The 16,258-nt window shown below is 47.2% G+C and overlaps 1 protein-coding gene and 1 long non-coding RNA gene across 2 annotated transcripts; one reads left to right on the top strand and one right to left on the bottom strand.

Moving 5' to 3' along the window:
* Positions 1–4,290: 4,290 nt before the first annotated feature.
* Positions 4,291–6,623, top strand: LOC138212276 (uncharacterized). The gene is made up of 4 exons (XR_011179422.1): positions 4,291–4,814; positions 5,357–5,417; positions 5,506–5,596; positions 6,410–6,623. It is a non-coding gene; the product is annotated as an uncharacterized lncRNA (long non-coding RNA).
* A 509-nt stretch (positions 6,624–7,132) lies between these two features.
* On the bottom strand, positions 7,133–16,111 carry LOC138212230 (mitotic checkpoint serine/threonine-protein kinase BUB1-like). Its single transcript, XM_069172533.1, is given in 19 exon segments — positions 7,133–7,693; positions 7,759–7,865; positions 7,942–8,119; positions 8,231–8,388; positions 8,488–8,649; positions 9,176–9,276; positions 9,875–10,151; positions 10,153–10,398; positions 10,586–10,667; positions 10,840–10,950; positions 11,107–11,367; positions 11,494–11,816; positions 12,016–12,131; positions 14,141–14,207; positions 14,307–14,377; positions 14,454–14,494; positions 14,582–14,778; positions 14,865–15,003; positions 15,453–16,111. Coding segments are annotated over 19 exon segments (3,147 nt in total). The 5' UTR covers positions 15,566–16,111; the 3' UTR covers positions 7,133–7,296.
* Between the last annotated feature and the right edge of the window lie 147 nt (positions 16,112–16,258).

The raw sequence follows: 16,258 nt of genomic DNA, 5'->3' as shown, positions 1-16,258 counted from the left end.
AACCAACAATTAGGACAATGGGGACGGGGTGATTTGTTCTGGTACTGCGGAGGACTAACGATTTTGGTTCGAATGCCACTTAACTGGCGGGGGAGTTGTGCACTTATAAGGTTAGGTACACCTCTCACCTTGATTGGACAAAAACTAAATCAGCACAGAAGCAAAAGAGATGTAGGCCCATTCGATTTCACCTCTACTACATATATGGATTCCATTGGAGTGCCTCGTGGCGTTCCAGATGAGTTTAAATTGGCAGACCAGGTGGCAGCTGGGTTCGAAAACCTACCCATCATTTCAGCACTATTCCCCATCACTCCGAATAAAAATGTGGACAGAATTAATTTTGTGCATTATAATGTCCTCAGATTGGCAAATGCCACACGAGATGCTGTGGCTGGTCTCTCAGAGCAACTGGCGGCCACCTCCTTGATGACTGTACAAAACAGAATGGCATTGGACATGTTATTAGCAGAGAAAGGGGGCGTCTGTCACATGTTTGGTGATCAATGTTGCACATACATTGCGAACAACACTGCCCCCGATGGATCAGTGACTAGAGCTTTGGAGGGCTTGCGTACATTATCACAAGAGATGCATGAAATGTCTGGTATCGATAATCCCTTTAATTCTATGATGACTTCCCTGTTTGGAAAATGGAAGGGTCTTATGATGTCTGTCATGATCTCCATTTCTGTGTTCTGTGCTCTACTGGTGATTTGTGGTTGTTGCTGTATACCTTGTCTCCGCGCTCTACTGGTAAAACTAATCAACAATGCAGTAGGTACTACTGATCCACAAGTATTGATGCCTCTCCTGGAAGACGACCAAAAGGAGGTATTTGATTTGGAATTGGTGATCTCTTAAAAGAGATCAAAAGGGGGAATTGTGGAATATAGATCTGATTAAAGCATATGTGGGCTCATATGATGTACGTTCAAAATGCATACTGATTGTAATCATTGTAAAACACATTGTTTATGCAGAAAGCATTACGGGTATGAAATATGGCCAAAAGTAGGATGCAACTAGTGCATCATATTAGGAAATGAAATGTGTTCGAGGGAACTGAATGTGTTGATTGTTTGTATTATCATAGACAACAGGAATCTGTATGGAAGGGTCACGTGGGGTGCAACTCCCTATCAGGCAAGAGGAGGTGTGGCTTAAACGGAGGACAGTGGAAAACAACCAGACGAACATAATATGCAAATGTTCCCGTCACAGTATAGGTCACGCCTCTTCCAATAGCATAAGGGTATGTGCCGGAAAGCGGGAAGTTAGAATCCAACAAAGAGACGTTTGTTGATGTTGGGCTCTCCAAGATATCTTGTAAACTACGCTTAATAAAAATCAACTAAGACCGGTAAATGCCTAAAGACTGCTTCTATCAACGGACTCGGGGAAAACAATTGGGGACAACAATTTGAGATACAACAATATATATATATATATATATATATATATATATATATATACATACACACATACATACAAATGGGCATAGCATAAGCCTAATCTACCACAATTTAAGCATAATCTACCACAGGAACCACTTCTCCACACCCATAACTTTTCTCTCCCCTTTACTCTGCAGACTGATGCGTCGAACAGAGGACTGGGGGCCGTTTTGTCCCAGGAGGTGGGGGGGGGGGAGGTGGACCGCCCTGTTGTGTACATCAGCCGGAAGTTATCGGAGAGGGAGGCCAGGTACAGCACAGTGGAGAAGGAGTGCCTGGCCATCCGGTAGGCGGTCGACTCCTTGCAGTACTACCTGCTGGGACGCTCATTCACCCTCTGTTCGGACCACGCTCCGCTCCAGTGGCTCCACCGCATGAAGGATACCAACGCCAGGATCACTCGGTGGTATCTGGCGTTACAGCCTTTTAACTTCAAGGTGATCCATAGGCCGGGGGCGCAGATGACTGTGGCCGACTTCCTCTCCCGCTCTCAGGAGACTGAAATAGACTATTTCAGACCCCTGAAATAGTTTTTTGTTTCAGCAGCTGTTGAACAGCTGAACGTTGTTTCCAGCATCACGTCCAACAGTGAAACTACCAGCAACACTTGTTCAGGTAATTCAAGTAAAATTAGTGCTGGAACTGAAACTCTCCAGCAAACAGGAACAGTTCAGTGGTTTTAGAGGGACGGACTCCGTCCTCTCTGTCCTCCCACTGATCCATAGCAGAGCCCACAGCTTCACACAAACACAACAACCTGCTCAGTACGTACAACAACATTCACAGCACAGGATACATTAGTTCTCATCACTGTCTGTAACATGGCTCTAAAACTCAGGACTGACAGACACTTTTCTGCAAACACATTATAATCCTGTAATTACTGTTCTTCTCTCAGTGCTGCATAAACCTGCAAAACATGTCACAGTCACAACAGTTAGTGCGGCATATAATGTAAAATCCTAAATTTCATTTCAGCAACCAGAAATATGATAAATTTGTTCCCCCTGCTCCATTTTTTCACATTTTCTAACAAACTTGGTATTTGTGTTGGTCACTAAAGGAATGAAATGTGTTCTTCCAGTTTGTCCAACGTGATGACAAACAAAATGTATTCAGAGGAAATCTGCCTGTCAAGAGGATATAAAAGCCTCTTTTTTCTGTGTGTCTTTAAATCTGATCACACAAACCAGGATAATTCCTCTTTTTGTTTTCCTCTGTGGGACCCTGACGGTTGAGAAGCCACACAGCTCCTCTTCACTTTCAACCACTTCTGGTCCTTCTGAAGGACTTTTGGACCTTTGACAAATGGACTATGCGAAAGGTGCTGCACAGAAAAAGTGTGTTCCAGCCGTGAATGAAGAGTTGAATGGGAAACACAGTGAAGTTGATCCAAGCTGTCAGACAAGTTCAGACCAGTTCAGACATGGTTTGCATTTTTATCAGCTGACTAGTTCAAAGATCGAATTACATTCAGACTGCTGCCGGTTTTATTCAGGAACCACCGACAGAAAATCATTTTACAATCATTTCACTTTAACTCGCGGACAAACTCAACTACATGTTTGAAATAAATGGAGTGAAACAGAAAATCAGGATCAAGAAAGACCTCTACGGTCGACTCAGTGATCCAACAGGTCAGAGTTCATCAGACATGTCCAGATTTCTCTGGGAGGATTCTCACCTGCTCGACTTCAGGTCCACTTCCAGACACTTTCCACCTTCGAGTGTGGAGGAAAGATTCGGAGAGAAGAAGCTGCTCGTTGTCCCTCGTCAGTCCTGGTGTCTGAGAGCGTTTGATCTGAGGACGCCTTCACTTCCTCATAACTTCAGAGTCCGAGTCTAAAAGCATCAGAGTGACGTCAGAACCAGTCTAACCTGTGACAGAGAAATCCAACATCACATGATGCAGCTCTGCTGTCTGTCCACTAGATGGAGCTGACAAACCAACCAAAGATCAGCACAGAGACATGAGATGAAGCAGCAGCAGTTTGGACCACATACAGGACTGTATGTTGGACATGTTGGTTTGTTATGAGGCAGAAAGCAGCCTGAGCTTCCTGCCAGGGACCTGAAATCTGGTCCTCAGTCCTGGTTCCAGGTGTCTCCGCTTTAAATGGACTTTTAATCCAAAACACTTTTCTTTAACAGCCTTTTTTATTCATTTGTCTCAAGAAAGAGACTGTATATAAAAGTGGACGTAACTTCGGGGTGTGAAAAATCAGGCCAATGCGGAAGTGTCTTAAACTGCAATACCTTCTAGTCCCAGTAGAGGTTGTCTCTAAAAAGCCTCCAGCTCCATAGACTCCCATTCAACTTCTCATGAAATTCAATCAATGTTTTCTAAGGAGTTATCTCGGTGTTGTTAGTTAAAGTCACTCCTTCTTATTAGTTTTCTGGAGGTCCATCTGAAAATAATCCCTCATTCATTAGAAAATAAAGGTGGAGTTTCACTCAAATACCTGCAGTATTTAACTTCCTTCTGCATGTTTCAAATATGTCCATAAACACTTGTAGCGTCCTGCTAATTTGTTTACATGTGTTTCTTTGTAATTCTGTAACAGTGAATTTGCATTTGTGTTCATAAGCAGAGAAGTGTAGTTTGGAAAAGTCCTTAAGTGTCCTACAGTTTTGAGTTGCCCTTGAACCTCTCGTGTCCTCACCGTATTGGTTGGTCAGGTGTCAATCTGTTGCCAGCCAATCAGGACAAGCAGAGAGACCTTCTTGGTAACCTACCGGGTTCTTAGAGGGGCGGGGCTAACGACAGGAGCGCGCGCAGGAAAACCTTTGGAAGTTGTATTTCTATAAAACTTTAGTTGTTATCAGCTGTTAGGTGGATTCAGTTCATCAAAGCAGACAGAAAAATAGATATTTCCTGCTTTAAATCAGAACATGTGACGGACTGAACACACGCCGAGTGACAGTTGAGGTCAGGACAGATTCAGATGGTGTTTCGGTCAAATGAAATTAAACTGTGTTTTACCGACGAAGGAAGAAGTTAGAAAATCCCCGTTTTTCAGACGAAGTTCGGCAGCGAGAGGAACACATCGGGACTGATGTTTCACCATCACTTCAAACTTCACTAGAAACTTTCACCAGTTTACTAACGTGATGTTTGAACGGTTCATCGATGATCTCCGACTGACAGCGTCATCCTTCATGTCGGATTAAGAGCTAACGTGTCGGAGAGCAGCGGGCAGCGGCTCACATGGACCCTCACCGTGGTGGAGGAGGGCGGCCATTTTCAGTCGGTCCCAAAGAATTCTCTGAGTCGTGTTCGTGGAGCCGAGAACAAAAAGTTCAATGGAGGGATTTAAAAAGAGCAGAAGATGGAGATTCAACCACCTCTGAGGTCATGTGAGTTTTGTGTCACGTCAGTTCCAGATCTTAAAATCATGATGATCTTAAAGCTCCTTTAGTTTCACCATGAATTGGTGAACTCCAGTTGAAGCCAGCTATCATTTGTCCTGAGCTCATGTTAGCCGCCCTGATGTCAGACAGTCACTGCTCTGCTGCTGATGGCTTGTTATCCAGTAAGCTGCTTACTTTACTACACTAGTTTTAATACACTTATTTACTAAAAGGAGCTTTCTAGATAACATCAGCACACTCACAACTGTTTGAATGACAGAAAACGTATTTCTACGACAGTTTATTATTCACGTAAAATGACATTATTATTATCTTAGAGATGAATTTCCTCTTTCTGGAACTCAAAGCATTCATGGAGTGAAAGAGTCATTTATTTAACGTGTATTTCTCTGTCGTAGATTGAATTTAGCATCATGTGTGTTTGATAATCAACTTGAAGGTGTTTTGAAGTTTCTATTATCAGAGTATCATATTATGAGCTGCATAGTTTGGTGTTTCTTCTGAAAGCATTTCCTTTCCTTTCCCAGTCAGCCAGCAGGGATGTGAGGCTTCAGAGAGACTCAACAGTACCGTGGATGTTCCAGGCAGGTATGTTGAGGAACAACTGTTTTTAATTATAAGTTCTACCTGATTTATATTTACAAATATATATAATTCCTGCATGTTCATGGAGCAGCAGGAAGCAACAACCTTCATGAGGAAGTGTTCCAACGTTCGTCTCTTTATCAACATCAACACCTGAGTTCCTCACGTTTTAGTGACCACAGGTACGTGAACATTTGGGATTTCACCGTGGAAACCTGGACGAAGTCTGGATGAAGGTTTCACTGACTCACAGGAAGCTGACAAATCTCCTCCTCCTCCTACCCTCCCCCTCTCCCGCTCTTAGCTCCCTCCTCTCTCCATCCTCTCCCCCTTCTCTCCTATCCACCTCCTCTCTCCCTCTTCTTCTCCTCCTCTCTCCCTCCTTTTCTCCTCCTCTCTCCTTCCTCTCCCCCTCCTCTTCCTCCTCCTCCTCTCCCTCCTCTCCTCTCCTTCTCCTATCCCCCTCCTCTCTCCCTCCTCTCCTCCTTCTCTCCTCTCCTTCTCCTATCCCCCTCCTTTCTCCCTCCTCTCTCCCTCCTTTCCTCCTCCTCTCTCTCCTCTCCTTCTCTTATCCCCCTCCTCTATCCCTCCTCTCCCCCTCCTCTTCCTCTCCCTCCTCTCTTCCTCCCCCTCCTCTCTCCCCTCTCTCCCTCCTATCTCCCTCCTCTCTCCCTCCTCTCTCCCTCCTTTTCTCCTCCTCTCTCCCTCCTCTCCCCCTCCTCTTCCTCCTCCTCCTCTCCCTCCTCTCCTCTCTCCCCTATCTCCCTCCTCTCTCCCTCCTTTCCTCCTCCTCTCTCCCTCCTCTCCCCCTCCTCTTACTCTCCTCTTCCTCTCCCTCCTCTCTTCCTCCACCTCCTCTCTCCCTCTTCTTCTCCTCCTCTCTCCCTCCTTTCCTCCTCCTCTCTCCCTCTTCTTCTCCTCCTCTCTCCCTCCTTTCCTCCTCCTCTCTCCCTCCTCTCCCCCTCTTCTCCTCCTCCTCCTTGCACATCATTCAGTCCAAACAACTGATTGATGGAAGAAACAGAAAATATCGTATCAACAGTGATAATTTGTGGAAATATAAATATATAAACATTCAAAGTTGAAGAAAGTCCAACATGTTGTCAGAGGAGACGAGTTAAAGGAGCTGCAGCTTCTCTGAAAACACTTCAAACATTCCTGCATGTTTGTATGCAGCTGCAGGTCTGAACACGCAACACGCAACACGCAACACACACACACACACACACACACACACTTGTTTTTTTTTTGTTTTTTTTAAGTAAAACCTTTTGAGCTTTTTGATTTCAAATTTTGTCTTAGGAAACACTTCATGTTTTAAATCACAATTTTGACTTTTTATCTTTTTTTACCGAAATATTTGACTAAGTTAGAATTATTATTTTTTTTTTTTTACTTTTATCCAAGTTTGATTGTTTTTATCACAATCTTGAACAATTCTTCTAATAATTTTGACTTTTTTTCTCCGAATTTTGGACTAATTCATACAAATGTTTTTACTTTCATCGCATAATTACATTTTATTATTTTTTTTAATCACAATTTTGACATAATTCTTCAAATAGTTTTGACTTCTCTCTTATTGATCTTCTGACTACTAATAATGTCCGACAGCCGAACAAAGCTCCGCTCGACTCGTCCGATTCTCTGAAGGAGAAAAGCAGAAAATATGACGTGACGGAAGAAAATATCAAAACTCATTTCCATAAAAACAGAAATCAGAAGGGAAGTTTAGAAGAGCAGCTGAAGATGAAGAGAAGACAATCTGCACCTCAACACATTTATTCTTTAAAACAAACAAAATCAAACTCTAGTTTTTACAATTTGAAAGCCGAGAAAATTCAATTTCCAAAGTAAAGTACATAAAAATGACTTCATTCTTTTATATGTCCAAACAAGCGCTGCTCCTGCGGTGACCTTTGACCTTCAACCCTTCTCTCTCTCTCTGAAACCCGTTTCTGTGGTTGGGTTTCCCGTCATCTCCGCGGCGCCTTGCGGCTCTCCAGCAGCAGCACCACCAGACGTCTGAGCAGCGCCGGCAGCTTGCTGCTGTAGTTCTGCTGCAGGACCGACGCCAGCCGGCACCGGAGGCTCCGCAGGCTCGGCGCCGAGCCGCCGTCCGGCACGTTGAGCAGGACGTGGAAGAAGTCCAGCCAGAGGTCGCCGTGAGGGTTCCCGGAGGACGAGAAGAGTCCCGGTTAGCTTCCACCCGGTCAGACGACCTCTGGTCCCGGTCCGATTCAAACTGGACTCGTATTGTTGTCACAATATTGGTGTTTCTAAAAGTAATACAAATTAATCGGACAAAACGACTCTGTGGAGACGGACCGGAGACGGACGTTACCTCCTGAAGACGCCGTTCGTCTTCCACACGCCGCCGTCGTTCGTCACCTGCATGTACGTCCCGAACAGCATGCGGTGGACCGTCCCGGCGAGCCCGAAGTAGTCGGTCTGGAAAACACACGAGGTGAAGATGCAGGAAAACGGAGAGACGTGTGAAAGACAAACCGCGGCAGCGCGTCCTCACCTGGTAGCTCCACGGCTTCCCGCTGAGCATCTCGGTGCACTGGAAGCCCGACGTCAAACAGCGGGCGGTGAACGCCGTGCCTTCTGGGAAAAGCCGCATGTCGATGCTCTGTCCGAGGTCGATGAGGACGAGGCCGTGGTCCACGCCGTCCGGGTCGAAGCAGCTGTTCTCCAGGAACCTCCAAAAAAACACAGCGGCAGCTTTGAAAAAATAAAACAAACACACGAAGACGTTTCCTTCCAAAGTCAACGCGTCCACGTCGGTAGAATCGACGGTGTCGCGGGCGTACCGCTCTCCCAGCAGGAAGTTGTCGGGTTTGACGTCGGCGTGGACGATGCGGGCGGCGTGCGGCCGCTCCAACGTGCGCAGGATGCAGACGCTGAAGTACAGGACGAGCGGCGGAGGCATCGCCTCGTCGCTCAGGGATTTGTAGACGTTCACCGCCTTCTGAAGGTGGAGGTGAAAAAAAGAAAGAATCAAACTTCACACGTGGAAAAAGGAGCAGAGACTCTCTGGGCGTGAAGGAGCGGTTATAAACCAGCGGACCAGCAGGGTGCCGTAGTCGTGCAGCTCGCCGACCGGCACGCTGCCGTCGTGGAAGAGGTGGGCGGAGCTGACGCGGCCGTACAGGTGACGGACGGCGGGCTGCAGCCGGGCGTCCGGCTGCGTGTGGATGTAAAACTCCCACGGGTTGGCCGGCTTCTGGACCTGCAGGGAGACACGTTGGACGTCAAGAGTCTTTCTGTCCAACGTCACTCAGATCCAATAAACTGAACTGTGACTGTTTGGACATGTTTCACAGGAAAAGTCAAATCTCTGAGATTTAGACAAAAAAAACACACAACACATTAAAAAAACAACATTGTTTCATACCAATGGACCACTGGGGGGCGCTGCAACTTTATTAAATCCTTTAAAAGGAGTTTAAATTAGGTTCAGGGACTCAAAATACTGGCTTTCATTATGTAAAAGAAAATGATTCAGCTATGATTTAGCTTTAGTGTTTTTTTATGTGTCCAAATGCTGCATTCAACTATATTCAGGACATTTAAAAGAATTTAATTTAAGAATTTTTAACCCTTTCTGGGGCATTTATTTGTTTTGTTTCCGCAGGAAAGTTTTCAAGTTCTGCAGATCTTCTAAAAAAACTAATGTTGCGGTCACTAAAAAGAAAGAATCACATCCGTTGAGGAGTTTTGTGAAAAGAGAGCGAATCGTGGAGATGACGTCTCACCTTTAAAACCACCTTCTCCGAGGTCACCGGGTTCGTCGCCTGGTAAACGGTCGCGAACGCACCTTCGCCGAGAACGCCGTCGACTCGGAGGGACGACGTTCCTGTCGGAGGGCAAAACGTTTAAAGAACACGCCATCTAGTGGCAGCTTTAATAACTTCACCTCCAACGAGTGGAAAAACAACATCAGTGAGTTATTGACTGTTATATGACTGACATGCAGACACAAGAATAAAATGATAATAAAGGAGAATTAATCATCATCAGCATAGATTTGGTCAAAATGTACAAAATAAAATTTCCAAAATAAACAAAAAGAGATAAAAAGTATTTTTTGTTTAAATAAAAGCACCGGTGCTCGGATTTTTAAAAAATAAATTTCCATTTTAAAACTAGTTTTTCAGTTGTTTTTGATAGCTGACATACGTAGTTGATAGGAAATGAAATATAACTATTTATTGCAGCCACCTAGAAAAACCTAAAACTCACTGTCAAATGAATTATTGTGACTTTAATTGAATCCTAATCATACGTGTGATTTCATACAGACTAAACAAACAAAATATGTTAATTGCTCAAGATCGGTAAAGTGCATTTATCAGGCTTGATGCTAAGCTAAGCTAACTGCTTTGACTCCTCCCACTTCACAGATATAAGTAAATAATAAATAAGAGATGTGAAGCAGCAGCTGTGCTTCTTACCCATGCTGAGGGTCCTCCCGGGGGAGAAGCTGGGGACGCCACACCTCCAGCTGACGCAGCAGGGGTGGGCGGAGAGGGGCGGAGTCAGCGAGGCCAGCAGGCCGGAGATCAGCTGGTCGTCCCACGGATCCGACACCAGGTGGACGGCTGCCGTCGCCGCGTTCATGGACACGTCGGCGCTCGGCTCTCTGTGCGGACTCATCACGGGCTCGTCGGCGCAGAGCCGCGGCTGCTCCGGACTCACGGGGACGTCTCGGTTCCGGGTGGACGGCGCGTCCGGGACGACGGGGACTCACGAAGGCGTCCGGGTCCGGCTCCACCGCGGCCTCGGGGCTCCTGACGGACAGCCAGTCCGGTTTGAGCGCGCACTCGGGGCTCATGGGAACGTCGTAGGCGGGTTCGTCCGGTTCCTCCGTGATCTGAAAAGGTTCGCTGCCGGGTCGAGCCGAGGCCGCGGAGGTCCCGGAGGAGTCGGCGGGACAGAGCGTCTGGTCTCTGAAGGACAGCACGGCGGGCGGAGGAGGCTGCACCATGGTGATGGAGGAGGTGATGGAGGAGGTGGCGAGCAGAAACCACGAAGTAAAACCATGAGAGTCTGCCGATTGTTTTCCACTTCTTAGTCAAACCCCGTGTGTTGCCGTGGAAACGGAGCTCGCACTGACAAAAAGTCAGTCTGACAAAAACATGTGATTGAGTTGTTGTTTTGTTTACCTTCCGTTTTGTTTGTGGTTGTTGTCCTGGAAGATGGTGAACGGGGCAGCGGAGGGGGGCTGATGCACCGAGGAGGGGCCTCCTGTCAATCATAAAGGAGGATGAAGGTCAGCAGGAAACTGGCTTCAGTTGAGGTGAATACTGACAATAATAATCATATTTAATAGTTCAGAAGTTGATGTTCAACACAGGTGACAGATTCCACTTGTAGAAATGTTCTTCATGTAAACAAACACAGTTCGCTGCGTATTTACCGTTCGTCGGGCCGCCGGCGTCCAACTCCCGCTCGGCGGCGTGGAGCGCCGAGGCGTCGCCGAACGGGTCTCGGAGGAACGTCGGGGCCGCGAACGTGTCCCTGATCACACCTGAGAGACGACACGGAGACGGTTCGATGGCGCCGGACAAACTACGTCAACTAGAAACGGTGCGCTCGGAGAGCTGCGGTGAATTCACAGTAAAAGTAGGGTTAGCTCTATTTACGTTTCCATAGCAACACTGAGATGTAATCTGAGGAGTTTTACCTGAGTTTCACCTCCTCCCCCCTCCCCATCCGACGGTTGTGCTCACCCAGCGCCTCCCTCCTGTTGACGGTGGGAGACGGCACCCTGGAGGGCGTGGCCTGAACGAAGCCCAGCCAGGTGTTGGGAGTGACGCGAGACAGGTTGGACGTCCCGCCGTGAGACACTGAGGGAGACGCAGAGAGAGAGAGGGAGGTGTGGGGACGGTCACAGGAAGCTGAGAGGGACAGAAAGGGGGAGGAGCTTGCTGGTGAACGGGCGGTTTACTTCCCGTCCAGTTTCTGCTCTGCTGGCGGTTCACCGACATCTCTGAGAAACAAAAAACAAAAACAAGATGAAGAAAGAAAAGATTCTCAGATGGCCGACGCGCTGCAGGAGGACTCGACTCACTGCTGCGTGCCGTCGGCCTCCTCCGGTTCTCCGGCGTCCTGGTGGGGAACATCGGCGGGTTCGTGGAGCAGCGGCTCCACATCTGCCGGCACAGAGGCATGATGGGAAATCTCAGAGCGCAGAGCGTCTGTCTGCTGAGGAGGAGGAGGAGGAGGAGGAGGAGGAGGAGGAGGTTCGGCGGCCTCGTGGATGAAGGCCGGCTCGGTGTGCAACCTCAGGCCCAGAGAGTTCCTGCTGCTCAGGCGGTCGGAGGGTCGGGGACACCCAGAGGCATGCTGGGAAGGATCCGGGTTCCCACTGGTGGCTGGTTCTGCTGCACAGAGCTGAAAAAAACAAGGAAAAGGATGTTTTCTCATGAGATGAGTTTCCTGCTTAAATGTTGAAGAACCAGACATACCAGGTTTCAGATGTTTAAAAGCAGCCTTTGATTGAATAAATATTTAATTGTCTCTTTACTTTTTACTCTGTTGTAGTTTTTATATTTAACTGTTAATGCAGCATTGAAGGAGTTTGAAGTTTCACCTCCTGAGACTCAGCCGGTCCTGAAACACCGAAACACCCCAGATCCTGGTTCATTATCTCCATCAGACCTGTCAGGCTGCAGACTCCCTCCTTCTGCTCCTTCTGCTCCTTCTCCGCTTCAAGCCAAACCAAAAACCACGTCATAATCTCACTTCATGAAGGTTTTTCTTTTTAAACGGTAGATTGAGAAAGCGCTGACTCACCCGTTTCCCTCCGCTCCTCCTCCTCCTCCTCCTCCTCCTCCCATCTCCTGGAGTTTACGGAAGTATTTCTGAGCTCGGACCTCCTCAAAACAAAGTTCGGTTCCTTCGCAGACGAGTTCGTCCTCCAGGTACTCGGACACGTTCTGAACCCCGGAGCTCCGGCCGGACGGGATCGTCCCCGACGTCTCCGAGCGGGACACTCTGCGGAGGAGACCGTGGATGAGACATCCTGGAGTTATTTGAGTCAACTAATTAAAAACAAGACAATACAATCTAAAAAAAAGATCCTAAAACTGAAACCGTCCACTTACGTCACGGTCGTCCTGTTCAGAGACATTTTTAGGTAGGTAGGTATTTACTTTTTAATCCCCGAGGGGAAATTTTGTCGCTACAGCAGCATGCAGAAGCAATAAGATAATAATAGAAATAATAGAATAAAATAATAGAATAGAATAGAATATAAAAATAGCAATATAAATATAAAATGTACAGTATATACAGTACATTATATTATATATTATATATATCTATGTATTATATACAAACAAACCAAGAAACACAGTCAACAGTGTTTTTGTACTTTGATGGATTTTGCCAGAGATGAGTTATTGTACAGTCTTATTGCAGTCGGCAGGAATGATCTCCTGTATCAGGAATGATCTCCTGTATCTGGAATGATCTCCTGTATCTGGAGTGATCTCCTGTATCTGGAGTGATCTCCTGTATCAGGAATGATCTCCTGTATCTGGAATGATCTCCTGTATCTGGAGTGATCTCCTGTATCTGGAGTGATCTCCTGTATCAGGAATGATCTCCTGTATCTGGAATGATCTCCTGTATCTGGAATGATCTCCTGTATCTGTCCTTGTGACAGCAGCTGGAGGAGTATTTTGGAGAACCTCCTCCTCTGTCCTGCAGCAGGTGGTGGAGAGGGTGGTCAGGATTATCCAGTATGGACAATAGTTTGTTCAGCGTCTTCCTCTCCACCACCTTTTCCAGGCTGTCCAGATTGTAGCCGATGATGGAGCCGGCCTTCTTAACCAGTTTGTTAAGTCTGTTGGTGTCACCAGCTCCAATGCTGCTCCCCCAGCAGACTACGAGAAGTACAGTTTACTGGCCACAACAGATGGTAGAACATCTCCAACATCTCGCTGCACACATTGAAGGATCGAAGTTTCCTCAAGAAAAAGAGTCGACTCATCACCTTCTTGTAGACAGCGTTGATGTTGGTCTTCCAGTTCAGTCTGTTGTCATGGACACACCCAGGTACTTGTACTCCTCCACCATGTCCACCTCCTCTCCCAGAACTCTCAGTGGTTGTGGAGCCGTCGTCTTCCTTCTGAAGTCGACCACCATCTCTCTGGTCTTGGCCACGTTCAGGAGCAGATGATTTCTACCAGCCCACTCCACAAAGTCCTCCACTACTGCCCTGTACTCGTCCTCCCGTCCATCCCTTATACATCCTACCACTGCAGAGTCATCAGAGAACTTCTGCAGATGTCTTGACTCTGAGTTGTTCTGGAAGTCAGTTGTGTAGAAGGTGAACAGGAAGGAGACAGAACAGTTCCCTGAGGAGCTCCAGTACCACTGACCACCGTATCAGACAGCACACTGCCCAGACGGACAAACTGTGGTCTGCCTGTCAGGTAGTCATTGATCCAGGAGACGGTGGACGCGTCCACCCCCTCCATCCCCCCACCACCCGCAGCTTCTCACTCAGCAGCAGTGGTTGGATGGTGTTGAATGCACTGGAGAAATCAAAGAAAGTGATTCTCACAGATTCACCGGTTCCATCCAGGTGAGACTGAGCTCGTTGCAGCAGGTAGATGATGGCGTCGTCCACTCCCACATGAGGCTGGTACGCAAATTGCAGCGGGTCCAGAGAAGATTTCACCAGCGGTCTGAGGTGGGCCAAGACCAGCCTCTCCAGTCGTTGAGGCCAGATGGAGTCATCTTCTTGGAGACTGGAACCAGGCACTCCACAGACGGCTGGGACAGAGAGCACAGAGGGTGTTGGCGAGGTTTAAAAAACAAAAACACAGGATAACGTGGCGTTATTAAACCGTTACCACGGAGACGCACACCCACCACGCTCTGAGCCTGTCCGTCGGAGGACATCTGATCGGTCAAGTGGGAGTTCTGCAGCGCGGTCCGACCCGCTTTCACGAAATAAAAGTCAAGACGGCAGACGGGACTTTTAAAAAGAAACCAACGGAGGAGAACCAGAAGTCCCACCTGAGGCCGGCGCCGGGATCCTGGTTCTGGTCTGAAACCGCCTGCAGGATTTAAAAAGGTCCTGTCGGTGACACGTCGTTCTACAGTTTGAAGCGCTGAATCGGACACCTCCAAAACATCTGGTTTACCTGTACTGGTGCAGGACGGCGTCGGCCGGCCGGGCCCGGTTCTCCACCGCTTTCTGGTCCACGGCGTCCGCCTGCTCGTCCGTCCCCCGGAACTCCGGCCGCCGGGCCCGGGCCGCGTACGGGGCGGCCGTCCCGCCGCCGACGCCGTGGCTGAAAACGTGGCCGTACGGGGCGACGGGGTCGGACCGGTGCCTCGCCTGCCGAAGACGCGGGAAGAGAAGCGTGAAGAAGGAAAAAGGCGTGACCGCTTCACGCCGTCGTCGTGTTTGAAGTCCGGACTCACGCATTTGATGCAGTAGTTCACGTATCTGACGTCGTTGGCGTATCGCTCCACGTTCAGAAATCTCTGGACGAGGCTGTCCAACACCAGCGACATCCCGCCGCCCTCCGCCGGTCGCATCTGCTCCAGGTACTCCACCAACCTGATGGGGGGAGGAGGGGGGACACTGAGCTGTCAATCACACAATATAACAAAACATCCAGGTTGGGAGACATGAAGCTAAAAAAATAAGATCATGAAACAAATGGATCTGAGGTAGGAACCGGATAATCACAGGAAGGTCAAAAAAAGAAGCTTTTAAAGGTCAATAAAAACTGGAACACAAGAGGAAGACTTCTTTAAACACTTCTTAAAGAAATATAACAGATGCACAGCTGATACCTTCATACTCGGAGCTGAGTCTGTATTCATGACAACTCAAGCTTTTAATGCAAATGTCTCTTATGTCCATAGTTTGAAGTGATGCCTGGTGTGATTTCAGATGTGCATTTGTATTGTTTTTGCTGTTAAAGTGTGTTTTCTCTAATTCTCTCCGTTACAGACAATAAAGAGACGAACGTTTCCTCATTTAAAAACAATCCCGTTACTCACTTGTCCCACGGATCCAGTGGGTCGTCTCCCGTGTACGAGGACAAACTGTCTTCAAAACACCTCCAAAAATAAAGTCGGAGAAATCCATGAAAATGAAGGAACGTTAAGTCCATTTTATAAAAGTTAAATCTTTTATAAAGTGCTCATAACACAGCAACACGTTAGCAGTCAGCTAACACCGGCTAACGTCCGCGCGACTTCCTGTAAATACGCAGCGATGTCCATTTGAAGAGTTTTTAAGACGTCTGAACAAAACAAGTAATTTAACTCCTCTGCTGTGGATATATTAAACTCTTATCGGGACGACTGGATGAACAAATCCGTTTTCTGCTGATAAGTTCCATCGTTTGTGGTGTTTCCGTCCTCCGAGCTGCTGCTCGCTGCTCCCGTTACGTTTCAAATTTAACGCTCAGCCAATAGCGTTTCAGAGTGTCGTAAAGCCACGCCCCCAACGCGTGACGTCTACCGTGGGGCGCAAACACAAAACAAAAATACTTTTGCATCGAGGGAATTTCTGTATTTAAATCGATGTATGTTTATTCATTTGTATTTTCTTTGTTCCTTTTGTTGTTTGTTATTTACTGTCCGGTTATCTCCACATTGCTGCCTTTTCTGTACGAAATAATGAGTGTTAATCTACACTGTTTGTAAACTTACATCTTGTTCAATAAAGTTCTGAAAAAAAGAAAAGAAAAATTACAAAAAGCTGACAGATAAGAAAATATGTGTCTATAAAAGTGTCATTTTGATTTGACTTTAATTAGTGGATTTTAATTATAGAGCATTTCTATCTTTATATCGAACGT

Source organism: Embiotoca jacksoni, unplaced genomic scaffold, assembly GCF_022577435.1.
Source record: "Embiotoca jacksoni isolate LCO1_2020_lvr unplaced genomic scaffold, fEmbJac1.0.p SCAF_54, whole genome shotgun sequence".
Lineage (NCBI taxonomy): Eukaryota > Metazoa > Chordata > Actinopteri > Embiotocidae > Embiotoca > Embiotoca jacksoni.
The sequence above is the reverse complement of the archived record's forward strand: the minus strand, read 5'-3'. Positions and strand labels throughout refer to the sequence as shown.